Here is a 20,328-nt window from a genome sequence, read left to right on the forward strand (position 1 = left end):
AGTTCTTTAGCAATGTGCACCTAAAGGATGTTCTGAAGAGCAGCACTTTTGCTTTCAGTGATGACTCCACGTGCTTGTGATGGAAGACTTTCCCAGCAATGGATGGAAAAGCACTGCTGGGTTGGGATTTRAGACAAGTGTAATCTATGATTAAGGGAATAATCTGTGACAGGGTATTAGGTAAAGGTCTCAAACTTAAGAAAAAGGTTGATTCCRGTGTCATCTGCAGCAGACAGAAACCATTAAGCCCAAGGATTTCATTCTGATTTGTATTGATGAAAGTAAGATTTTGGTTGCTGAGTTCMAAGAGCTTTAATTTTATCCTTCTTGAAGTAAAATTTCAGGACCTTTGCCTGAGTTAGGGATCTGTAAGGGAAGCTTTGTAGACATGAGAGATTTTCTTATCAACAGATGGTTTTGTTATGCATTTGAAAGGAAAAGATGGAGATATTCTTCCAGATCTGACTGCTACAGGAAAATGAGAGTTAAAAGCAAAATTATATATCGATCTATGAAAATGCACACTCGATCTACTTCTGTATTTAAAGAGAAGATATCTCTATTTTTGTCTGTACTTAAGTGTCAGTGTTCTAAATTACTATATCTTTCTTYGTATGCAAACCTTTTACAGCTATTATGAATTAAACACATTTATTTTTGCTGATAAATGAGCCTTTTCCTGAGAAAAACACATATTAGCACATTATAAACATTAAGGAGTAATGAGATAAACATTAAGGCACTGACATTCTATTTGCTCACCATTTATAAAAGGGCACTGATTTTTTATGATTTTAAAAAATCCTTTCAATTTAAGGAGAAAATGCAAATGTACAAGAACTCTGTAAAGCACTACAATCTTGTTATAAAGGGGAGGTTATGTGACCATAAACCAGTGTAAGMGAGATTAAAGGGATTTTGGAATTACTCTTTTCTAAGGTTATGGGAGGATTAYGGTTTTTCAGTGTTAACTGTTGTGTGTTTCAGCTATGGCCAAACCTCCTCACAAGATGAGCTCAAAGACAACACCACRGTGTTCACCAGAATATTGGATCGGCTGCTGGACGGCTACGACAACCGCTTGAGGCCAGGACTGGGAGGTGGGTTCTRTTATGATTTTCAATATTACATGCTGCATAAAAAAAAAAAAAAAAATCAGTTCAAACATTATTATTTTTTTCCATAATATACTTGTTTTWATTCTGTTTAGATGTACACATAAAGTAATGCTGATATATAACTTTTTTTTCCAAAAATGCCACGCCTTCCCTGTCTTTTGCATACTTCATTTTCTCACACTTATACTCAAAAGAAGAAAATGGTTCACAATTCAAGAAGCCCTCTGAATGGGTAGTAAAACTTTGAATGTATAAGCAATAAATGATAAAAAAATACAACCTGTGATCTGACAAATGACAAGTTTATGAATGAACCCTAAATAGCACATCTATCTATGATTATTTTCATAAGAGGATTTGTTTTTTTTTAAAGTGAAAGTATCAGTCTATCCTAGTAGATTGTCCCAGAGGAGTTATTAAGTTGTTTTTTTTTTTTAACTTAGGTATGTGAGGATTTGTTTCTGTAACATTTCTTCTTCACAGTTTGGTAAAAACGTCCTTTTCCGCTCTTGGTGCTGAATTCCAACAAAGGCATAAAGCCACACAGCAATTATGTTTTTATCAAAATATTGTTACACAGCCTGGTCTTTCATCAACATCTCCGTGTTCTCTTTGATTTGTTCTGCTGTGACATGATCCCAAAATTGGGTTTTAAAAGCTTACTGTTCACAACCATGGACATTTTAAATGTACAAGCACCAAGCTGTTCTTTCCAGYGCATGGAAACGTTGGCTTCACTTCCTTCAGATGTCTTTCTTTTTTTTCCCTCCTTTTGGACTCTTCTGGTTAAAWAAAACAGAGCAGCTCACCCCAACTGTTCTCCTATAATCACTCTTAGAGGTACTGCAATATAAGGGTATATTTAATTCAGAATTTGTACATCATCTATTGTGGATCACCTGGCAGGTAATTAAACGTGGGTTTTTCCGTGGTTTGATTTTGAGGCTGCCATCTTGCAACTGTTCTTAAATTGTGAGCCAGATTCTTCAATGATCTGACTTCACTGATTTCGAGGARGGGCTAAAGATAAAATTCTGTTTAAAAGGTATAAATTAAATACATTTTAAAATGTCTTGGTCTGCAAATCTTTGTGTGCTATTCCAGGTAATACACAGCAAAATAAGAGTTGCTTTTTGCTTTTATCTACCAGGATTTTCTGCCTGCTGTCTTGTGAACCCTTGACCTAGGGTAGATAAATGCTCCTTTAGTCTTTGTTTAATGGCACTGTAGAGTTCAGTCAGCTGCTCTATCACAGTAAATAAACAAAGCACAGAAGGCAATAAATAAATAAATGAGACTCTGTAAACTGTGTGGAGTCTGGTACATGATTTTTCTCATGTCTATGAGAAAAATCGGAGCATATGATGATTTCTTAGATGAGTTTTACAGCTATTATGCTTTGTTTAACTGATACTAGAAGATAAAACAAAGGGAGATGCGGGGGAAGGATTTTCTCTCACTCTGGATTGCAATTTAGGGAAGTAAGCACATCAGTATCAACTCTTATATCTTGTCTTCATACATGTGTTTCTGAATACAGACTGCAGGGGTGTGCTCATGAAAGAATCATTTGGTCCAGTCAAAATTTACCCTGACAGAAATACTGTTTAATGTTACTGTCCCTGTAGAAGAAAATTAATCTCTTCACAAAGTAAATAGCATTTTGCATGACTTTTGAAGGCAATGAGTGATGGGAAATAMAGGGTGGAGGGAAGGAAGAATGGGAGTGRTTTCTCTAAGGGTTAGAGRAGTTTAAATAATCTTTGCATCTCTYCTTTTTTKAATTKTGTTGCCTGTTCCTGCCTGTAWCCAAGAACCTCKAATATCACAATTTTCCTGCTGCACAGTACTCTATATTTTCACAGTGTCAATTCAGCAAATTTCTCTCTTACATTTGGCAGCTTTGAACTCTAGAAATAAGAGTACCATGGTTTTTAAAAAATCCCACATCTGATTAAATTGTGGGCAAAAAATTAATRTCTGAAATCAAGTATAGTGAAAAGCAGATTTATTCTTTTGATTATTAAATAAGGCATTATTCAAAAAATACAAATTAGAGATTTCAAAATCTAAGGATAAATACCAAGGCCCATGTTTACAGTCCTGGTAGCAACTTAGAGGAAAGGGTTTGCTCAGGAATTTGGAAATTCACATCTTCAAAACCTTCTTCCTAAGGCATCCAAACATGAGTGAAGCACCTCAGGATGACTCAATGCTGACAGTTGGTTTAGACCCTTGATATACTGGGGAAATGTATTCTGAAATGTTTCRTGCATAAAAATACCCAGTGAAAAATCTAGATAATATATCAAATATAGCATGGGTTTTGGAGTTGGAAGTTCAGTGGCCTCCCATTATKGCATGACCTGTTGCTGGAAATTTTAAAATGTATGGAAAAGCAGTGGTTTCATTTTTGTTCCCAACATCAGTGATGGCTTCTTGTTAAATATTTTGATCAGAACACATTTTTTATCCACTCTGAAGTGAAAGTTAAGAAATCTACCAATGTAACAGCATTTTTAGGTAGAYAAAATTAGCTGTAAAACTCATTCCTTCCATATTATCAGCGATGGAGCTATGGGAGAATTTGAGAGGCCAGAGATGCTCATTATATGTTGTGTTGATAAATTTTATGTTGTTAGGCACAGTGCAAATCCGTGTATCACTGAGTGCATTACAGCACTCTTCCAATCATCCCAAACTGTCTATCCTGTGCTTTCTACGCCTCCTGAGACAGCAGATGAGCTAAAACAATTCGTGGTGCAGTTACTTTGTGTCGCAGAAAAGGGCACATTTTCAGAAACTCTGGTTATCCCTGCACGACCTCTCCTCCTGTAGYGCAGCTTTTCAAACCTGCACACCTCCAGAAACAGAACTGTGTGCATGAGCAGAAACAGAAAGAGAGCAGTTTCTCTCTTTTTCACCTGTGCAATAAAAGGTAGAGTTTCTTCAGTAAATCTATTGGTTTCTCCTTCCTTGCCATTTTGTGTATGCATGAAGAATTCAGTGATAAAACTGAAAAATTGTAATGAATTGTGAAAGGGGGGGTTGATCCTGATCTTGGCTCTACTGATTTAGAGGAGTAAATTCATCCTTTTTGAAATGAACACCATGGAATTTCTCTACCCTAAGCTTGCACACATCCTGTTGGTGTGGTGAACTGTTTCACTGTTTGGGAGAAYTCTGGTGAGGCCAAAGGGGCACCAGGAAGCCAAGAACAACCTTCTGCAGAGATCTCATTACACAGATTCATTGCAGGAGGTCTCCTGTATATTCATGGGAAAGCCAGGGTAAAAGGTGGAGGATTAAGATAATGAAAAATTTAGAGGTRCTGAATTTTGAATCACTCCTTGAGTATGCATACAACCAGTGCTGGATTAAAATTAACTCCTCCCTTTCCTTTTTTTTTTATATCTTCTTTTGAGGTATTACTTCAAAAGGAAACCTGAAAATCACRTATTCTCCATAAAGAGTAWGGGAATGGAAATTATCATTCATCARATAACCCAATAAGGCCATATCTGAAATTAAATGTGAAGCTCTGAGCATTTTGCCATTAAACAAGGGGGAAAGAAGGAATTATTTCTCATTAACCAGAATATTAAAAAATGGAGTTGGTGACCCACAGGGAGAAATTATAGTSATTGAATATGCCTGTTATTCAAAAAATGGCATAGCTGATAAAATTAATCYGATTCTTTTTTAAAAGAGCAAGCAGCACCATGATATGCACTGGCACATTTGCACTTGTTATCAATAATTATTGATATAAATTATGTTATTTAGCTGTTTTGCCTCCTTCATATGTGGGCTTAGTCACTTAGCCACTGCTAGGAAATAGCATCTGTTGTACTAATGCATAAACATGAACAAATAGTTACATTTCGATATTTATGCATGGAAAACAGAACTTTCAAAATGAATGTAAAAATGTTGTGAATCATACTAGAGGACACCTATTGACTCTTTGAGAGGATAATCATTTACAACAAGCAAGGAAGAGGATTTGCAGAGAGTAAAGTATTGAAGCTGAAAAGAGAAAATCATGTCAGACATTAGGGAAAAAAAACCCCACTGAAGTTATTTAGGTAATGGCATTATTTTCTGTGGGTACTGCCTGAACTGTGGAACTAGAGGTGATCAAAAATGGCCTAAATAATAAAGATGCTAATCTCTCTTTAAATACACAGTCCTGAAAAAAATAAAGGATCAAATAGTACTGGGAAGGAGTGAAATAAGGAGGAAATTTCACCTCAGAGTGGAGTGATCTCTCCTAGTAAAGCACCATGTCTRGACTGYGAGTTAAAAGAGTTGAWGAGCAATGCAAAATGGWGGAAAAACTAAGTTCCCAAGGTAAATGGATCTCCSCTCCCTAAAACTAAAGGATATTACATGCTCTGGGACCTTTTAAATTAGAATAATGGTAAATGTGGCTTATCCCTTTAGAGGGATTTTGTAGTAGAAAGGTTAATACAGAATGAAGAACAACAGTGGGTTTGATTTGACAGACCAGAATCYTCCTGAATTAAATTTGTTGGGTTGAATGCTCAGTCGATCATGCCAAGTAGATTATCAACATTACTTGAGTATTAAACAGAGTTATTTTATGCTATCAGTAAAAGGCATTGGTTGATGACTCCTGTTTATCACAATTGAGGGGGACTGTCCTTAGGTGGAACCTTGGTCAATCTCAGGCAATTCATTACTTCCACAGAGTGGAACGGATGGGAAAATGAACCTCACAATATTATTTTAATAAGATTTTAAGATTCAGTTGTATGAGAACATTATATAAAAACATGATAAAATCTCCTCTTGGTTGTTGAGGTCTCAATGGAAATCGCTGGATTTTAACATAGCTGAGTTAACAGAAAGATAAGGGAAAATAAGGGGTTTGTCTGTATGCATAATAAAAAAGTTAAACCTAAATGATTCTACTCTAAATGAAGAGACCTCACCCCTACGCATCATTCTGTAAGTAAAGAAGGACCAGATGCTACACTTGACTCTGTAAAACTGAAGGAGCTGATTTTGGTCTTTTTTTTCTCTCTATTAATGTAAAGGCAACTGTAAAAAGCTTTATAAAACCCAATGAAAATTGATTTAAYACAAGAGTAGGGAGATAGGGAGGATAAGAGCAGCTTTGAGCTGTTGATTGGTGTGTGCAGGTCCCAGTAAACCCAGCACAGGCTGCACTGGTGATCACAGGACAGTTCACTCTCTCTCTTTGGGTCTCTACTCTTACCAAAAAAGCACAAAATTCTTCTGAGTGTATTTATTGTGGTTCTTCAATCAAAACACTTGTCAGGACACAGCTGGGCTGATCAGTCTAACTGTACATTGTACAGGTATTGGAATTCCTTTCATTCAAACCAGAGGAAAAGGTTCCCCCATATTAATAATTATGGCACAGACATACATGAGACATGCAGGAAGAAAAGTGCATTACCAAGAAATTGAATTAACTCAAACCACCAAAATGAGCAATTCAAATAAGCCCTGTGCTCAAATAGCAGCAGGTCATTAWGGGAAACAGTTAATGTATGGTCTCTCCTGATAAATTGGCTTATTTCCTGCTGTTTAAATAAGTCTGTATTTCTTATTTTGTTCTCCATTTATAATCCAGTCACAATTCTAGCAATAATGAGATCCCTGGGAGTTTAAATCAAAATATTTATTGTTAYTAATTTTGAGTTTACGTTAGTCTAGCATCATTAGCAAAACACAGTATTTGTAAACAGTAAAATTACAGTAGTTGATGTTGGCTGATGCTTTCATGGCTGTACAAGGATCAGTTGCCCCAAAATGTGTTCCAGGGTGTCTGGGGGTGGGATTCGGCTGCTTTTTAGCTGCTCAGGAACTACTTGGGTCCAGTGGTTGCCTTGTAGTAAAACCAGTAAGTCATGAATAATTTCCTTGGAATTTTTTACTGAAACTGCTCCACAATCCACGGATCTTCCCACATTTCCTGCTCCTGGTTCATGAGGCAGATGTCACAGTCAGGAGAGATTCAGCTGCATCTTCAGAACTGCTGGGTTTCTCTTCAGCAGCCCAATCACCTGAGCCTGTTTTGGACAGTGACTAAGGCTTTTCTCTACTTCTTTGGGATATTGTGAAGATTTGGAATACAGCTCAGGGCCTGAGCTTCCTGAAAAATGCATTCTGAGCATTTGAAGCACAATTTAAGCCTTCCCATGGAAATCAAGCTGCAAACTGAACATGGACAACCTTGATTCTAAATATATATCCCAACTGTATGAGTAAACACATGTCCTGTGCAGGAGTGACTCACAACTTCTGAAGCACTTAACAAAGCACAGTTGAATCATCTAATTTGTAAAGCAGCAAACAAAAATTTCAAAACTTCCATATTGCTTTGGAGGGGCTAATCTTCCTCTGTGTTTTGATACACATTTTTAATTGCTCTTGATAGTGAGGTACACACCAAAGGAAAAAAAAAATAATAATAATTTGGTGTTCTATACATTGCTTTATCTGCGTTTGAAGGGATCAGGTGCACTGCAAAAGTGTAATCAGTGTGAAGATAACACAATGTCTTCTGAGTTCACAGTCTGAATGTTCTAATTTTGAATATGATTTACACATGCCACTTAAATTATTTTCAACCTTATACAGAAATAAAAAGCATCASTCATTTTTTCATTCCCTTGGAAATCTTCCTTCTTAGTCTTTAAGTTTCCATTTTGTGTCCTCAAGTGATTTCCTCAAGCTCAGTSTCTCTTCTCTGACTATGAATCCCAAAGGCAGAGCTGAGGACAGCACATGATGTGCTGCTGATTCAAAGAGCACATTCTGTGTTTGTGCAAGGCAATCCTCCTGAATTACACTAAAGAGGGTCTCACTCAGAGCTGGAACTCTTAAGGATCATCCTTTTRTGTCTGAAGAGCTTCTAGAATCTTCTCTCTTTCAAAATGCCTCAGTGGAAGGGAGATGGAGAGGTGGGGAATCAGGATGAAAGATCTTTACGAGCCTTTTGAGATTCATTTTTCAATATGGGAAAGGCGAATAGATTTCTGGATGGTATCAGTTTCTCAGTCTTAAGAAAAGGTGATTTGGTAGCTGGAGTCCCTTCAGCAATGTTTTACCGGACCCTGTGGCATCTCCACATCCTTTTTCTGCCCACTGTTTCGTGAAGAACCGCAGCCTCTTGAGCTCTTTTGGCAGTGATGGGTGGAAGGACAGAATCCTCTCCTCCCAAGGTGGAGGGTGTTCCAAGGTCTCTCCTCCCAAGCCAAGTCATTTCTGAACAATCCCACGCCTCTTTCACTTACAGAAAGTCAGATTCTCACCAGGAAGTTCTCTAAGTCCAGAATCAATCATATGTCAAGAAAATACTGACATTTCTTTAAGTCAGTTGAAAAGTGTGTAAACAATGATGAGGTCCCATATGAATTCAAATGGATACCTAAGGAGGCAATTTCAGCTCTCCAGTGCTTTTGTCAATATTCATTCTATTCTGCCTGCATCTCAGTCACGGACATAAAAAACAAAAATAATATTAAGCAATTCATCCACATCATAGTATTTTATTTTCCTTAATTATKAATAATATGTTGGAAATTTCATTGYTGTTATGAGTCTTGAAGATTACTTTTGATAGTACTTAATTTTTGSAATAATTTATTAACAGAATATGGGTCATCCACTGGATTCCTAGACTAACAGTAGAATCAGAYTTAGCATTACTTCTTGATTTTTGCTGTCTCACAAAAGGACATATTTTATTGCATCTAGACTAGATATGTATATAAAACTTCAATTTTTAAATACTTAGCAGTTGCATGTTTTTCTTGAATGACTGAAAGACCTTTATGAGCATTGTGGAACTGATTCTCCTTAGGACTTCTGCACAGATACAGAAATGTGTATTGTTAGTGGCTGCTTAACCCTGATTCCTTATTTCACTTCCCTTCAGTCTAAATTTTCTTGTCAGATGGAACAAATCATATTTAAACAGTCCAAAGTCTTTTGAAATTAGAGGGTTGTATTAAATTGAGGTGTTTTAGTTAGTTCTTTTACAACATTGAAGGAGCATTATATAAAGAGCTCCATATATATTTCCTAGTCTTAGGAAAACTTCTGTCTGCTGCACGCTTGCTTACTATACATGTACTATTGTGTTTTCTTTAGGATTACTTTTAGCATTCCAGATCTCTCAGTTTATTTATTTTTTTTAAGTTATTTCAGAAATGTTATCACTCRTTCCACATTTGAAACTTCTTCCCCAATGCCCAGGCTGCTCGTAGAGCACAACAGTAAATGTGTTCAGCCTTTCTTCACCRTAACTTAGGAAAGAAAAGCTGGTGGGGCCAGCTCCACCCAGCACTGCTTGGATTCCTGCCTCCAGGTGGTGTTACTCCAGTCAACTATTTTTAATTCAACAGGGTTATTTTGATAGATGCCACCCTGGGTGAATATTTTGGTGTGTGTGCCCTAGAAAAAATGCCAGTTTGCTCAGAGGTGACTGATCCTGTGTGTGTAGAGGGAGAGCAGAGGAAGGGGGAGGTTGACTCTGGGTGTTTCCCAAAGTGCCTTTTGCCAGTCCATCTACAGGAGTCAGATGTTTGATCTCTTTCTGGAGATCAGCACCAGTTTAGGTGCCTCAGCAGTCATGACCACTAAAATTTCACTGATTTCTCCTGAAATGTCCAGTAGCATTGTGCCATGGAGCAAATGCACATCCTGGGAATCACAGAGGAGTCTGGTTTTATGATACAGCACACACATATAATCTGYGTTACATACATGTTACAGATTTCTGAAGTGTTATTTATACTAATCCACCAYTGAGGCTTCTAGGACTGGAGAGCTCCCTTTCAGAAAAAATTTACAGAGATGATTTCTCTAGAGAAGTTTAGCTGATGTTTATTTGCAAAAAATTAACTTATTTTTGTTTCCTGAAGTAAAGGTTAATTACAGCCATTTCTAACTCATGCYAATAAAGTACAGTCATATTTTTATATACCATTATGTATTCACTCTTTTTTTTTTCTTCTAAGTTCTTGTGTCTCAACAGAAAATACATAACTTGCAAGCCCAGGGTTAATTATTAGAGACCTTATTTTAGCTTGGCCAGACACTGAGTATCCAGTGAGATTACACAGTTCTGTTTACAATATTCAATATTCACATTGTTTATAGTGTCAGACAAGAGGATTTATCAGTCAAAGAATGAGGAAATTTCCACAACAGCGGAACTGTGGCTGCTGTGCTGCGGCATCTCAAAAAGTTCTGTGGAAAAACTGTAATAAAAAAAAACTGTTGCTGACAATATTGACTGTGAAATTACATCTAGGAACAGTAAATTAGCAGGACYGTATTGCAGACCAATTTCAGAATGGCTAATCAAAGCCAATAATTTTTCTATTTATTGTGGGTACTGGTAGTGGTTAGATCTAATGAAGGCTGTTGATAGACACTCACTGTCCTAATTTCCTGCTCCATCAGAGCGTGTAACTGAAGTGAAGACTGACATCTTCGTCACCAGTTTTGGGCCTGTTTCAGACCATGATATGGTAAGTGATGGTCTGTATTTCTACAGCACTCGTTTTCTCTTGTCTCTTTAATTTGGAGGATGAAGGATCTGTGCAATAACTTGTTTACTCCTTTTAAGTCTGGGCTTTCTTTAAGCTCTCGATCYGAAAACGCTGTCAGATTTTATGTGCTGCCACTGCTGCTGCTGTGACTGCATTTAAGTGTCCTGAAATTAGAAGCCTCGGTGACTTTAATAACGTGTTCTAACAGACTTTATATTTGCTACATAATACATCATGAAATGCATTAGAGTTTGGATCCGTATTCTTCTGAGAATGATTGCTCAGGTCCTTGCTGGCACATCACTGATCCAATTTGCCAAGAAAGATCATCATCTTAAAACGCAATTAACACTTATGCCTGCAGTGTGACATCTGTACAGTCTAACCTGTATTTTTATATTAAAAGCTACTGATCAATGGAAAGTGACTTTCCTAGATCTTGGCTGCTAAAAGGAGAAGAGGAGATTAATGAGAGAATTAGYGTCACTTCTTTATGGAATGAATATTAAAATCAAATTGCCAGATAACTGCAGGGAATGGAGAAGTTCAGAAAACTGAATGAAGATGTTGTGAGCCCTGGTCCTAAGAGATACAAAAAGTTGTGTAGAAATATGGATAAGGTATTTAAAATTTTGCATATAAATAAGATTTACACAAGTAGGTTGCTATTGACAGGGAAACCTGGTCTGCAGCCACCACTGTCTGCTGGATCCTGTATTTGGATGAATGCTGGAAACATCCTCATTAATTTAAATGAARAAATGAACGCTGTTCAATCTTGTAGCTGGCTACGTGTAGCTAAATATATTTACCACATAAGAAGAAAAAATAATTAGAAGAAAGGAAACAAGTTACATTTCTAACTACAAAATTGTCAGCTGTTTAATTTGAGCTAAAACTGTAGACAGGCCTTAAACACCAGGTTGTTGCAAGTTTCTGACTACTCAAAACAATGTTAGGGAATGGAAAACCATAAAAAGTAACTTTTACAAGATACTTTATTTTTCTAAGTGAACTTTATGAAAATCCACAATATTTTAATTGCTTGGAAAACAGCATTTGCAAAAGCACAGTCAAATTCATAATTGCAATCAATGCCATGACACCCATACCACGTTGGCTCCGTTTTTCCAGTCAGTTATACAGGAGAAAGAATTCATCATCCTCGTAATATAAAAGTGTGTGACCAAGAAACACAGAGGCAGGTGTTTTGAAAAGGAAAGAATTCACAGAAAAGTATCAGTGTAAAACTCCCACTTGCCTCCCRTGAAAAGGAACGTGTGTGCAGCCTACTCGTGTTAAATCTTGTGCTTGAGGAACCAAATGTGAAATCAGAGAGGGAAAAATGGAAGAGTTTACCAGAATACAGAGTTTATTTAATTTCAGGGTACTCCTGTGCTGTGTGTGAGCCCGGGCAGGGTCTGTTCCAGCTCACACTGAGGGTTAGGGAAGCACAGACACGCAGGTGCCAGCACACCTGAGCCATCTGTTTGCAGGGATCCAGCAAGGAACTYCCATGGATAAACCAGGAATCCATGGTGCTMCTACCCATTCCATGGATAAACCAGGAATCCATGGTGCTCCTACCCATTCCCAATATACTCCTCTAGAATGGCACAGACATAACCTGTTCTTCTATAAAGACACTGTCTTGGCTTGTCCTTATACTGGTGAATCAAGTTAAACAAGAAAAAAGCACTTTTTAAAATAAATTCATTGCCTTTTGGAAGAGCTTTGCAGGTTTTCAGGCGTGTTCAGATGGTGGATTGAACTGATCAACAGATATTTGGCTATTCTCATACAACTGTCATTCTGGTGAAGCTTTTTGATGTATGTTATCTGCAAKAAGAAGCATTTTAAAATTAACTTTTTTCATAAAGATAGAATTCTTTTCAAGTAAACTTTCATTCCCACTCTTTCTATAAGCTTTTCAGGAATGATTATGTATCTCACTATCTTCCTGTACAGCACCTCATGTAGAGCACAGAGTGGTCCACTCTGTRAATAAACAGTCTCCAGGGAGGGGTATTGGATGAGTAAATTAGAGAACATTTAAATCAAAGTGCCATATAATTTATAATATATTTAAGTGCCATTCAATGCCATGTAATTTATTCAAAATGCAGATAGGAATCTTCCTTTTTTAACCTGCACACTATGGAATGAAGAGTCTTCTCTGTGAAGAATTTATTCCATTTTCCACCTCAGTCATATGTTTACACAGAGGACACTGCTATTGTACAAGGTCTAGAGAAATTCCTTCTGCTCCCCTGCTCTRTGTGCCTCCCTCCTGCAGGAGAAACCCCTAATCAGGGGATCTGATGGCTGGKCCCTAAAGATCAGCTGTCTGTCAGGATTCATTTGAGGAGAATTAATGCTAAAATGAGAAGTGAAAACTGAAGAGCTGAGATATCTCAGCCAAAATGAATTCATTCCATATGGTGCAATGGCCTGGGATAGGGAAGGATTCAGTCTGTGCCAGGCATGACCTGTCATCTATTTTTTAATTGAATTTTATCTTACACTGGCAGGACCCTTATCAAATCTTTCTGACTCTGTCCTTTTCCAGCAAAYGAACCTTGTGTTTGCACAAAGTGAAAAACCAGACTCTTTTCTCAATCTGCACCACCTCCCACTCACCTCCTCCTTTGCAGTTGAAAAAGGCTTTACATGCACACTGAAATGATGTCACCTTCTGGGCACGTCTTTTACCTTCCCCATTCGTGTAGGAGGAAATTTTCTTTGGTGCTAGTGAAACATGGAGGAAATCCGAAATTTTAATGATGGATACTTTTACACCTCCTTCTGTCCTACTCTGCTGCACACCTGGGACAGTATTTTGGCACAATTCAACCTAAGGCCATGACCCAGCAAGATCCTGAAGCAAGTAATTGGTTATAAGTGCAAAATTCTTTCACTGAAGCTGAATAAATTCAGGCTTCAGTGGTTCACTGAGCACGTGATTGAAAAAATGGAAATACAATTAAGTATGCACCCAAATGATTCACAGGTCTGGGATATAAATAAAATTAAATTAAAAAATCCACCAAACAAACCCAAAATTAGAACATCCCACGTAACTCCATTTCCACGTCAACAAAAAATTTGTTCAGGCATTTCATACCCTAAAAGTAGGAAAACCACACGCCAGTAAGAATCACCGTTGTTTCTTGCTGGCAGTTGCACCAGGAATAAACAGCTCACAAAGTGCTTATTTGTATGGAGTGGTGCTGATTGTTAAAAGGCAAAAAACACAAATCTGAGGGACTGAATTACTGTGGAGACATTTTGCATTCTCATTCCGGAATGTACCTGTTACCAACACGTTTGACAAGACAGCTTTGTCCTTATAGCTGTGTGTGCTTCACACACAGCAGTTCTCTCTCTGTTTCACCATTTGGCATCTCCATTCACAGATCTCAGCAAAGGTTCTCTTTCTCAGCCAAAAATGTCTCWTTCAGGGTAATTTAGGACCACGTTTAGGTAACTGCTTTCGATGTTATCGATGGCAGCTGTGAAAGGTGGAAGGGATTGGATAATCCCACACTGAAGTTCCATGTCRGAGTGGAATTTTTCCCTGGGAAAATGCTAAACTATATTCCATTCACCATTTTTCACATTTTCCCCCATATACATCTCTATTTTCTGTACAATATTCCAACATGCCTTTCTTCATTTCACCTCTGCCCTCTCCCTCTTAACTTCATTCCTGTCGTTTTGTCACAAATATTTCTTCCATGTTACAGTGAGAGTTTGTTTTGGTTCTCCCCATGTTCCCTGAGTCAGCCACTGCTTCTCCYCTCCATCCCTGGCCCAATCCTGTAACTCTTGGCTCAAACCCATCCTCAGCCTGTGCTCTCTGTATTCCAACAATTTATCCCARTGAACCGTTCCACATCTCATCAATCACATCACAAAATTCCAGTGAACTTGAACTTTCTGCAGGTTGATTACATGTTTATGCTAAGGAGACATTTGGAACAAAAGGCTGTGGTTAGATCCTGTCTCACCAGGCTTACTTGATTCTGACACACATTTCCTGTGCCAGGCATGGTACCCACCTATCTGAAGCTTCAAATTACAGTTTTAAGTGGGAAAAAGGTGAATTATTTGGTTTCTATTCTGTTCTATTTCTAACTCATATACAGCTTTTGAAATACTATTCTTCCTGATGTTTATGCTGTTGAACAGAGTAATGATATTGCAACAGTTTAATAATCAGCTTCAGATTATTATTATATATACAGAGAATAAATGTTCTGATAATGACTAATTTCATTGATAGTCACCTGGCTTCTCAGGAATGGTAAGAACATGTATTTCAAGTTCTCATATTGTAACGTATGACATCATAAATGTTTGTTTTTTTCTGAATTGATGTAGGAATACACTATAGATGTATTTTTCCGCCAAAGCTGGAAAGATGAGAGATTAAAATTCAAAGGACCTATGACYGTTCTCCGGTTAAATAATTTAATGGCCAGCAAAATTTGGACACCTGATACCTTTTTCCACAATGGAAAGAAGTCAGTGGCTCATAACATGACAATGCCAAATAAACTATTGCGAATTACAGAGGATGGGACGTTGCTGTACACAATGAGGTGAGCCCTGCAATGCTACATCCTTGGTTTAGTTGTACAATTTAACTGATGAAAGCCAATTTTCCAGACAGGAAACTGGTTTCTTTTTGAGAATAATTTGATTCCTGCTTAATAAATATTTTCATAATAGGCCTTGGGATGGTGGACAAACTGAGCTGTTTGCAGTGTTTATTTTCCCTCTCCTGCTGTGCTACCTCTACAGTCCTTGGTTGTGTCTTAATGCTTGATTTTGAAAAGGTTCTTATGGTATTAGGAATCCATCAGTTTGCAGAGGACCTTAATTTGGCATTGCTTTCAAGGATTCCATCAGCAAGTACAATAAAGCCTGAAAGTTTAATATAATCCTAGATTGTGTGCAAAGGTCTTTAATCTTTGCAGATTCTAAGAATTAACAGATGCACATGGAATTCATTGACCATTCTTAATATTTCTTGTGTTGGGAATGTAAAGCATGACAGTATAAAAATAGACATTTCTTGTTCCATTCATAACAAGAAAAACGATTAAAGCATTTGGAAAGTTAGGAGAAAAAATTACGTTTGTGCTGACAGCATGCATTGGAAATACATTATTCTCTTCATGGATAACTGAATTTTACTTATCCAGTTGTTAGAGGAGTTAAATAAATCCTTTTGAAATAATGATGAAATACAGTCATGCAAACATTCTGGATTAAAAGACCACAAATTAAAGAATGAAAAAAAAAAAWMAAGTTGTCTCTACAGAGCTGCACATCCCCCCTTTCTGTCTGCCATGGAATCAAAACAAGTTTTGAATCCCATAAAGGGATTTTGTTGACTTCAAGTCAAGATGGGRAACTCAGTACAGAGGCGAATGCTGAGTTTTTGTTTTAAAATTTTAAAGATGTTTTTAACATCAGTACAAGTGTTTGGAGAAAACAAAGTCTCCAGGCATTTGGGATGTTCAATTTACTGTGCAACACCTTTCAAGACTGCCTAGACTGAAGTAGAATCTGCYTGGCTGGTAGTGACACAAGTCTGGGTCAATTTTTCTTGTCTTTCTAAATGCTGGGCTGTTAGGGATGCAATCCACAGGAACACTGTCTTGGCAGCACATTGTTCACATCTGTCTCTTCTTTTGATCATAACCATTTCTATTTCCTCACTTCTGCAAGTGCTTTAATGCAATCTCCTGCCTACTATTCAAGTGTTACTCCTCATTCCTTGCTGATGTGTGGTATGTGACTGTTTCTCGCTCATTTAATCTCTTTTATTGAGAAACATGTTTGCACTCAGGCTGATAGCAATGAAATTATTTCAGCAAATGTCTGAGCATCCAGACTGGGCCCATTTAATGAAGGTGGSAAGGAAGCAATTGCAGTTGCTAATAGATTTGAATCCTCACACCAGGGTAGATCCCTGAGCATCCTCTGATGGATGGGGACAAAGGGCAGAGGGGCAGAGCAGCCACACCCCAGCCAGAAAWCCCAGGTCCCTCTGTAACTGCTAATTAATCACAAATACTGTGCCGTATTATTCTATGTGTCTTAATAGAAGTCTGTTTGCTATATCTATGAAACTAGAATAAATGTGTGCTTTTGCTCATTAATCCATTGTAGATTGACTGTGAGAGCAGAATGTCCAATGCATTTAGAAGACTTTCCTATGGATGCACATGCTTGCCCCTTGAAATTTGGAAGCTGTAAGTTTATTTTAAATTGAGGTTTCTCTCTTTTTAGGCCACTTTAAAGGAGTGTTTTGCAACTGAGAAAACCTCAAGGTTTCAATCTTGTGTATTTTTCATGGTTTTTTGTCAGGGTTGTACTTATATTCTTATATATATATATACTTATATTTAACAAAATTATTCTCTTTTATGTGTCTTAAATATCYTACAGTGTAATGCCTGGACATTCACAAAGAACGAAAATTACAGTGCTGTAAATATCTAGAAAAGTAGTTTGTCACACGAAAAATGTTGTTAATCCTACAGTTGCTTTGTTTTGTTAAAACCCGAAATCAATGTTAGAGAAAAGTAATGCAGGCCGTGGATAACKGAATTGGTTTGGGTGAAAACAGTTCTGCTACCATAAGCTTGGTATGTTTAGATGAACGTTTTCCCTAGGATTAGAAGATACTCATATTACACTCATGGAACATTTTTGGAAGTGAAAAATCTAAGAAATCTCGAAATAGAGTCTTACACTTGCAGCATATGCAGCCCTAGATCAGAGAACATACTGAACAGAAAGTCGTATAATTGAAATCAGTGTAATCACTGACAAAGCTTTTGGTAAGTTGAGAATTTTCCCCAAACTTCAATTTGAATAGCAAACAACCTGGCATTTAACCACACTTAATATTTTTAGAAATTAAATATAATGGGAAAAAAAAAGAGCTAATTTACTCCAGTGCGTTTAACACAAACAAGGAAGTCAAAATGTATGGAAGATGTAACAGTGTACAAATTGTTTCCTCAATGGCTACTTTTTTCCTAACAGAAATGGGTCGTTTCACTGATAATGGGTATTTAGTGGCTTGATCAATTTTAGAAGTCAACAAACAGAAAACGCAATTCATTCTTCACATGGTACCCGGCAGGGTGATCATTTACTGGGGCTGAGCAGCTTATGCTTGCCAGGAGACAGGACTGATGGTTTGTCTCTAAAGAGCTGCTCATCTCCTAGATAAGGCTCAGAGAACAAAAGGCTCATACAACCTTGGAGTATAACTGACAAGAATGGTTCACTCCCGGAATGTTACGTTTTCTTAGAGCACTTCCAATAAATCTTCTCAAATCTGCCGTGAGACAGAGCGGGGTAGGGGAAGCTTTATTCCAGTTTATAACAGGACAGATGCTGCAGTGGGGTCTTGATTGATAAYGGGAGATKGTGCAGCACAGACYCCAGTGAGATCAGGAGYGGCTGCAGGATCGAATTTCTTCTGRTGYKCTCATTAAAGTGTCCCTGGGGGCTGGAACTGAGYGTGGGGAGATGRGGAATCCTGTAAAAATCCCRCTAACGACAGCTYATACCGGGCAGGATTCTGAACAGAWCTGCCTTACTGCACTGACAAGACACCTCTCACCACATCTGTGATCACTGAGCCCGAGCACCACCCTKCCCTAGCAGGAACAATATTTCCCATTCTTTTCCTACACTGAGTCCTTTCAGGCTCACCGTGCCCCAGATTAATGCACCCTTCRTTCACCAAGTGCACGGCTTTCCAGGGTGCTGAGGATTTTGCCTCARTTAAATGACTAAGATTTGCAGAAATTATTAAATAAACGGGATCAATAATGTGGATTTGCATACAAGTCCAGAACCACACCAGAAGGCAGAAAAGAGACAGCAGCAAAACAAGTGTGCCTGCATATTTTGTACCTAAATTGATTCTTTTAGCCTTAAAAAAAATCATATATATGTAATTTTCTTAATTGAAAAAAAATCCTGATATTTCTGATAGAAAGACAATTTCTTACACACCACTCAAGGGCAGTAGCTGACATCCTAAGCTCAGAGTACAGCTGTGGACTGTCATCTTTTACAGGTTTTTTTCATTGTGGGGTTTGTTTTTGTTTTTTTTTTCTGAATACTAGTGTTCTATGGCATCTGTCCTAAATTGGGCCTAGAAAAACAACTTCAAATGCTTGGTTGGAGGGATCATTAGACAAAATCAAGGAGTTTTCAGGGGGGCTTTGCATTCACCCACTGAATTCAGGCAGGCTCCTAATCTTGGATCCTCATGGGGAGGAGTTCCTTCTGTAACTTGGTTTTACTGCAAACGCTGCAAGAATTCATTGCTGGAAACAACCCTAAGAACTGGACTTCTCCCCTCCTTCCCATCAGATCATRTGCCATAATTATCAAGTTATAGAATACTTCTCTCAATATTTAGTTATCAATATAAATAKAAATATTTCCCACGGGGTAAATGGYTGGACCCAAGAAAGTTAYGAAAGTGGGACTCACTGTTATACATAGAAAAAGAACACWTCTTATAATTAATTGCCACTTTTTAAGTGAGAATCGTATTTAAATACATTAGGGACATTTTTGTCAAACTAAAGCAATCAATTATAATCATCCTAATGGACTGGAAAATTTACTGAAAAAATGCATTTAATTGTCACAAAATCCATGCTTAAAGTGCAGACTACAATATTGCACTTAGTAGCTCCCCAAGGTAGTGTTTGCCTAGCTCCATTTGTTTYAGATTAAATTGGATAAGAGGTTTTTTACATCCTCCACTGTTACTCATCACTTGTTGGAGCTGGATTCCTAAAAGCCTCCCAGTGAGGGAGTTGCACATCTCCTGTGGCCTCTGCCCATTCTGTAGAGACCAATAAATRTTTGACCCAGCTCCAAGGCTGAAGYGATTTGCCAAAGAGCAGCTTAAGCYAGAGGTGATTCCAGCGTAAATTCAACGTGACAAATGCTAAAGAAATGCTGGAACTACAAAATGCCATATGTTGGCAAAACAAAATCAGGGAGGCGGAYGCTCTCCTCAGCTCTTAGCACAAASATCTGATTGTCAGTTTAGAGCCRAGGCCACTCTGGGAASCAGCAGKRMKGRRRKSRRKGGCTGCRGGGATTGGGAGCTGAGRGGGGAATGGGACCAGGACCARACCTGGCAGCTCATTCCMAGACTGCCCAGTGCTCTCCCTGCCCTCTAAGCCAATCCAGCAGCCCAAAAAAGCTCTCCTCACCCATCCAAGCTGTTCTCATACTCCAGAACAAATGCTTGACAATTAATAATATTATTGTCTTTATGTGACTGGATTAGCCAGTCAATTGCTGCGTTTACTGTGGCCAGTATTTTAAAAATCACAATCATTAAGATGCAGATTTGCTTTTGCCATTGATCCCAAAAACATATTCCAAGATATGTCGCAGTGCTTAGGGAATATGAAGCCCGAGGATAAAAACACCCTTCAGCTTCAATAATGCAGAATCAAATGCCATGCAATTAATTTACCAGCACACTCTATCCAGCCACCTCTTCAATTACTGGCTGTTATCTCTTGCACTGATAAGATAAAATTGCTAACTCACAAATGAGGTCAAGTGAATCAGATCCCTCCCTTTCC

General features: G+C 37.9%; 1 protein-coding gene and 1 long non-coding RNA gene across 7 annotated transcripts in view; one reads left to right on the forward strand and one right to left on the reverse strand.

The window, feature by feature from the left end:
• The window catches only part of LOC130579422 (uncharacterized), a 219,209-nt gene that overhangs the window by 5,188 nt on the left and 193,693 nt on the right, over nucleotides 1-20,328 (reverse strand). Inside the window, exon 1 of one of the 6 annotated variants that reach the window (XR_008965991.1) lies at nucleotides 10,119-10,133. The exons of the other annotated variants lie outside the window; for them this stretch is intronic. This is a non-coding gene — a long non-coding RNA (uncharacterized LOC130579422). Of the gene's footprint in view, nucleotides 1-10,118; nucleotides 10,134-20,328 lie in introns of those variants that run through there. 6 annotated transcript variants of the gene reach the window in all.
• Nucleotides 1-20,328, forward strand: part of GABRA1 (gamma-aminobutyric acid type A receptor subunit alpha1) — a 39,877-nt gene that overhangs the window by 3,358 nt on the left and 16,191 nt on the right. The window contains exons 2-5 of the mRNA XM_057376202.1: nucleotides 988-1,100; nucleotides 10,587-10,654; nucleotides 15,059-15,279; nucleotides 16,859-16,941. Coding sequence (XP_057232185.1) covers nucleotides 988-1,100; nucleotides 10,587-10,654; nucleotides 15,059-15,279; nucleotides 16,859-16,941 — 485 coding nt within the window. The remainder of the gene's footprint in view (nucleotides 1-987; nucleotides 1,101-10,586; nucleotides 10,655-15,058; nucleotides 15,280-16,858; nucleotides 16,942-20,328) is intronic.

The sequence above is a fragment of the Malurus melanocephalus genome, unplaced genomic scaffold (genome assembly GCF_030028575.1).
Source record: "Malurus melanocephalus ecotype Western Australia unplaced genomic scaffold, MMel_1.1 scaffold_273, whole genome shotgun sequence".
NCBI classification, from domain to species: Eukaryota; Metazoa; Chordata; class Aves; order Passeriformes; family Maluridae; genus Malurus; species Malurus melanocephalus.